Source organism: Ammodytes marinus, assembly GCF_949987685.1.
Source record: "Ammodytes marinus genome assembly, chromosome: 3".
Taxonomy (NCBI): Eukaryota; Metazoa; Chordata; class Actinopteri; order Uranoscopiformes; family Ammodytidae; genus Ammodytes; species Ammodytes marinus.
Window position 1 is genome coordinate 22,853,102 of NC_137232.1, and position 6,891 is coordinate 22,859,992.

General features: G+C 36.9%; 1 protein-coding gene across 1 annotated transcript in view; it reads right to left on the minus strand.

Moving 5' to 3' along the window:
• Positions 1-2,895, minus strand: part of gvin1l2 (GTPase, very large interferon inducible 1-like 2) — a gene marked incomplete at both ends in the record, with an annotated part of 34,768 nt that extends 31,873 nt beyond the window's left edge. Inside the window, one exon of the mRNA XM_080024809.1 lies at positions 2,853-2,895. Coding sequence (XP_079880935.1) covers positions 2,853-2,895 — 43 coding nt within the window. The remainder of the gene's footprint in view (positions 1-2,852) is intronic.
• Positions 2,896-6,891: the final 3,996 nt, after the last annotated feature.

Sequence of the window (6,891 nt, forward strand, 5' to 3'; positions counted from 1 at the left end):
ATTTGGCTAAAAGGGGTAACAATGTAGTACTTTGCTTAATAATTGCAAATAAACAGGTTTTCAATATTTTAATTGTTTATACAAGTTTATACAAGTTCCATTTCTTGACAAAGGAGACATGATATGATTATCTTAATCATAAAATATTTCTTGTGTAACAAGAGGCTTTGCTTTATAAAGTAATTGTAAACAATTATTGATAAAACTGTTGATTCTCTTCCTATATTTGAGAGAGCAATAACAGTTGTTTTTTTAACAGAAAAGTCACAATTCCCCTGTATCTAACTAGCCCATATATTTTAGCTGAGGGACAAAAACAGCAGTGTTCCCCTTAAATACACCATTAGAACATTCTGCAATGTTTTGCTTTTATCCAAAACTATCCCTCCGACCAGCAGATTATAATTATTTTTTTTTTAAATATTTTTTGGCATTTTTATGCTTTATTGATAGTGTAGAGACAGAGTTGAAACGGGGCAGAGAGGGGAGTGACATGCAGAGAACGACCGCGGGCTGGAATCGAACCCGGGTCCGCTGCTGGCCGAGGCCCATGGGGGGACGCCCTACCAACTGAGCTAAGGGCGCCCCACGACCAGCAGATTGTATCTCTTTTAATTTCCAAAGCCAGAGCAGTCACAGGAGGCTGCTGTATTGGTCAAACCAAATGTATTTCTGCCTCCCTTAATGGGAAATTAACGAACACCCCAAAATGAAACTAAACGCTATGCAAAAATTTGTTATAATAGAAGTTGTTGTACACACAATGGCCCTCATTTATCAAACTTGCGTGGAAACTGGTGCAGATTCTGGCGCAAATACCTCCCTACGCCAGGTATCGCGTGGGATTTATCAAACAGTCGTATCTCGCCAATCTCAGCGTACGCCAGGCCATTATTGATAAATGCGGCGGCTGAAAACGATCGTATCACGCCCCTATATTTTCTCAGTTTAGAGGCCTCGCCCAGAGGTTTTATGGATATGCGCATTATGGCACAGAAGAGGAACTTCTCTGAAGTAGAAATTGACAGAATAACAGCGAAAGTAGAAAAAAAATGAGTTTCATTTCGGAGCATTACAAGCGGCATCAAAGAACGACAGAAGGCAGCAGTTAGGAAGGAAATAACTGCTGCGGTCAACAGCGTTGGTGTTGACAACAAATGATCTCCAGCTGAGGATTTTGCATTTTTGGTTTACATCAGTAGGCTTCTATCGCTCAAATGCTATAAAACAGCATATACAATTATATGTCGCCATTTCTTTACATAGATGAAGAAAAAGTGGTCTGACTCAAAAATCGCCACTAAAAAAAGCGTGTTGCTGTTCTGAAATGCAACCAACTGAGGGTGCGGGCATAATATAAGTGGTAGAGGAGAAACAGACGCACCAACTGTCCGGTAATGGTCCCCATAAAATAAATACAGGTCTGCAGAGATTTGAATGATTAGAATGTATTGGCCCTTTTAGATAGCACTACTCAAAAGGGTTGTAAAAACTAAAAATAACACATTTTGCGTTTTACTGTATGACAGCACGAGTGGTCAGCCCGGCGGTCAGCTGCACAAGCCGACCCGGCAACGATCAGCTGTGAGAGCGCCCACTGTCCTGCTCCACCAGCAGATCGGAAAAACGTGCCGGTTAACGGTGGAAATAAATCGCTCGCTTAAGCGATCAATGACACATTAAAAGAGGAACTAACATCTAAAAAGTGCGTCAAATAAATAAAATGTTAAGCTGAATGTTGTGCCGTGTATTTTTTATCATAAAGAGCAGTGTAGGCCTACTACATATTTAATACTGTGACTAACATTTTGAATGAATGCAGCCCCCGTGCCTCAGTGTCCCCCCAGCTGCTCCAGACGGAGACAACTGCCCTTACGCAGTCCCATGCAGCGCTCCTAAGTGGCCAGTGTGTGTGCACTATTGAATCAGTGCTCCTACTCAGTTGCACACCATAAGCTGCACATTTTTAAGTGATTAATATCTTTATTTCGGTCTGAGCAAACACTGCATTTGTATTATCTTCTAATAATTGTCCAACAAAGTAATCGGCTACCCGGCACAGCCTGTACTGCGAGTCCATGCTGTTTACAAACTTGCGTACACGAGCTGAGAGCTTATATTGATAAATGCCGAGGTTTGTGTGGAAATGTGCGTACACCCACATTTCTGGTCTACGCAAGGTTGATAAATGAGGGCCATTGAGCGTTCATATTCAATGCATTTACTTTGGGGAAAGAGACTTCAGTCCGAGCAGACACGGATGTGTTAGGACTACATGATGTCTAAAGTAAGCGAAGATTATCGCGAAATACACTCTATTTGGTTTTGTGAATGCAGATACAGAAAATGTGTTTGAAACTATGAAAGAGTAATACATTTGAATAAGTTATATAGAAAATAAATATATTGTTTAATGTCTAATCTTGAAACTTGATGTATTTTTCTTTGTATTTACTACCTCTTAAATGAAATTTCTGATTTATTGTATCCCCCTGTAAAGCACTTTGAATTGCCGTATGTCTGAATTGTGCTCTATACAGTAAATCAACTTTGCCTTGCCTCAGTTGAATGTGAATGAATTAGAATTTCCTGAAATATCTGATTTGTCTTCCGATCATTAAAATAGGGAAAAAAACAGATGTTAACAGATGATTATCCCTACAGAAACAAGCCAATACAATACATTACTCTATCAAACAATTTCATGTTGATAGAGAAAAATTAAATATCTTTTGAGTCCCTCAATCATTTAAAAAATAAATCGTTATAATTCCCACAGCTTATCCAGTAAGAAGGAGTAAAGTGTTAAATGAAGCCACAATCCCTGATAAACAAAATAAAAAGAAACTTACTTTTCTTTTTGCTGCTCAGCCTCTTGGAAAGCTTGAGTGACATGCTAAATCCGGATGAGTGTCTCTCCTCTCCACTTCAAATGCGTTTTTCTCCTCTGATCAGCCACTTACAATGTGAAGTGTTTACTGGATACCTGTGATTAAAATGCATAACATACACATTACTGGCATACAAAAGGCAGCACCACTTAGCCAAAATTACATCCAAGCTTCGTAACCACTTATAGCACATGTGTCTACAAATGGATACAATGGATGGGAATGTCCTAAAACCTGCTCACAGGGGACAGCTGATTGTGGATTGTTAAGAGGAAACTGGTTTGTTCTGAAGTGTATCTTCTCGAAACGCTTCACTGAAGCAAGAATCTCCTCCCTGTTTCATTTTTCTTTTCAATGTAAAACTTGATCCATGACAGGCTGAACACTCTCCTCAAATCAGGAGACTGTCAGAAAGACAAAGTACAACACTGATGTCTGAGGTGAGTATTGCTCAGTTTTATCACTTCTCATCTTGAGAGATTTATCTCAGCTATGAGCTTGGCTACTTTCCAGTTCTGGGCAGTGGCAATATCTTTCTGTAGAAAAGCTGCAATATAACAAAATACGGTTGGTGAAAGTAAGGAAGAAATTAATTTAATTATAATTTAATTAATTTTGTATAGCTAACCATAAAATACATCGGTTTACTAGTTTGGATATAGCGCAATTTCTTTTTCTTAATACTCAGTACTCATATCCTTTACCTAATGTACAAGTACAACTAGCAATATCACAGTTTCAAAATGCTCCCCTAGAAAAAAAAGTCCTACATTTAAAATTCTTCTTAAGTAAAAGAACAGAAGTATTATCAGTAAAATTTACATAAAGAATAAAAGGTAGAAGTAGTGACTGTGCTGTAAAATGTCGATTTACAACTTCAATGCAAAAAGTGTAAGTAGCATTTTACTATAGCAGCAGAGGTGGAGCTAGTTCTGGTACATACACATGTATTAATGTGCATAATTTATTTGAACTTCTCATGAATTTTAGCTTTTTTATGAAATATTGGATAATTTCACCTATTTGGGCCTCAATTCAATCCGGGAGAAATTTAGTGGGGAACATTGTAGCCTCATCATAGATTAAGATTTTTTTTATCTGACATGGAACGAAATATTCCAGCTGTCAGACACATTTACTGTAGAAAAACTACAATATTTCCTTCAGAATTGTTAATATTAATATGAGGATCATTAACTTGTACGATATAAAAATATTCAAGTTGAATACAATTACCTCAAAAATATAATTAAAAATACTATTTGATTTCATGTACTTACTAACTTTTCACCAAATGATAGATGATAGTGTTTATCAAATACATAATACATATTTCATATTAATGTAATATAAATAATGATTTAACTTCTGATTCATGTATTACAGTAAACAATCGAGTTATAACAATTCATTTTACAGAGTAATTACTAAATAAATACTTCATAAACATGTTTAGAAAGTAAGTATTCATTGTGTCAAACTTTTAGTGGTGTATTCAGTTCCTGATTTACTTCTGCTATACAGCAATTGTACTTGTTGTGCACCCTAAGTGTTGCCCTATTGTCTAATACACAAAAATAACTTGGTTAAGAAGAACAACTAATACATAGGCTATAAATGCAACTATTTATGTATCTTTGTGATGCTGGCTGTGTTCCTTCGTAGAATTTGAACTTAAATCATAATGTTCTTACCTGCTTCTCCCCATTCAAATGCTTGGTAAAAGACAATGAGTATCCAGGAGGTTTTGTCTCTCTGTCTTATACCTGTCTGTTCAGTGATAAGACACATTCCTTGACCACTATCTAATCCCATAGCTACAGAGTGAACACCAGTCACACGCAATCATTCTCTGTCAACATCAAGGCACGTAGGCAAAAGTAAAACATTTTAAAATATGACAAAGGTGGTTACGTAGTTAAAGACACCTGCCCGAAAGATTATCATTTGTCTGCAAAGGTCAGAGGCGAGGCTCCAAACAATGACGCACACAAACCCTTAGTTATGTGTGCTTTCTCAGATCTGATAAATTATAAATCTCCAACATACTGATGCTCCCTTTTGTTCACAACCTTTTCTTCTTGCTATAATTTGCTCTTATCAGCCTCACCTCCGAGCTATTTTACTATAGAATGTGAGTCAACTGTTGTACTCCAGCCATATTAACTAATGCGGTGTCTGCTTGTTTCAAAGTTCAGATGGGCCTCAGCACTAGCCTGGCACAGCCCGCCTACCTACTTCCACTCAATTTTCATTTCCTTTCAGTACTCAGTAGTACTTCTGTACAAAAGAAATATAGTACGAGTGTCTGGTAGGACCAGGCTACCTCAGAGAAACCAGTTTTGACACCTTTGCAGATAAAATGTTGGTTTTCAGTTTGAAAATGCAGGTGGATTCCAACCTGATGCAACCCTTCTTTACTTCAAATTTTGACATAATATTTCCCAATGATATTACTCAAGTCAAACTTACCAATAACAATAAAACTGCATGATTATTAATAAGATAGGGCATGCTTGGTGCCACTTTCTAATAATGCACAAATTATCAAAGATTTAGCCTAAGTTGTATTTCCTACAGTTAGAATCCATGACGGAGAGTACTTTTAGGTTGCAAGGTTGTGAACATTTGATTAATACTGATCTTTTGGAAAAGAGTTGAGGAGGACCAAAATTAATTTATTAACAACTCAATACTTCTTTATTAATGGATAACCAACATTGAAAAAAACAGCATTATTATCAAATTAAACCAGGCACAAGAATTGTGTCACAACCCGGCCACCCCATCTGTGTTCTTGTAAATGGCATGTACGTAACTGATCTATATAGCAAGTGTGAATTATTTATTAACCATATGAAATTCATTAGTAACTATACCATAAAAAAACATGCCTTGAAGAATGTCTTATTAGAAAGTGTTACTTTCTTAAATTAAAAAATGTCAACCTGTATTGGAACAAAGGATATGCAAACCAAATCATCAATAAGGTGTATTTCTGTTGCTAATCCTACCTATCTGAATCTTACCAGATCTGTCTCGACTTCTGGAAAGGTGACATAACACCTGAGGGATAAGTGTTTTGCAGAGGAAAAGATTACAGCTTCTCTATTTCTGTCCGGCAAAGCTCTTTAAGCAGTCTTAGCCCCGTGTGAGTGTGAGAATAGTGTGTGAATGTGCGTGCACATGTTTGGGTGTGTGTGTGAGCTTGTGTGCCCCTGGGTGAGTTGGCATACTGTGTGTTCAATTGTCCTCCCACTGAGCAGCCATTTGATGCATTCCTGATTGCTCAGATCTGTTGCTGTGTGGACCTTTCTTTCCTTCATCTGGAGTTAGGAAAACAATTGAAAAACAAGGACAACATTGAGGATTAATAGAGACACTAAAGGAATAGCAGTCAAGATGATTGTCACCATGCTAACAGCCATGTATATCATGGTTAAAGTCGTAGAATCGGTAAGATGATTTTAATGAAATAAGGAATAGAAATAAGTAATAATATTATTGCATTGAAATTGGATTAAACATCATTCAGTGTGTCAAGCTAATATCCTGACTTTGTCAAAATGTCACTAGTATTAAAATATTTGTAAAAATCCTTGATTTCATAAAAAAATATGTTTAAAAGTAATGAGTGGTGGTTCTCTGTGTTTTTGCTGCAACCATAACATTGTAGTTTACCCAACCACCTAGGTTTACAAAGACAGCGTAAACATGTGATTAGGGTGATGTGAAAACATCACATGGATGGATCAGTGTCCAATTGTGGACAGTATTCAAATTGAATTAATGTGACTTTAAAACAGACTCTTATGGTGCATTATTCCTCGCTCGTATTCCTCTCTTCTTATTATGTAACATTTGATGCTCATGTTTAAAAAAAAATTCAAAAGTGAAGTACCATCGAAAAGGTCCTCAGGCCAAACTGTATTAAGTATAAGTAAGTGAACCGGAGGCACCTTGACCTGCACAATGGAACCTCTAACCCAAACTCCTTTTA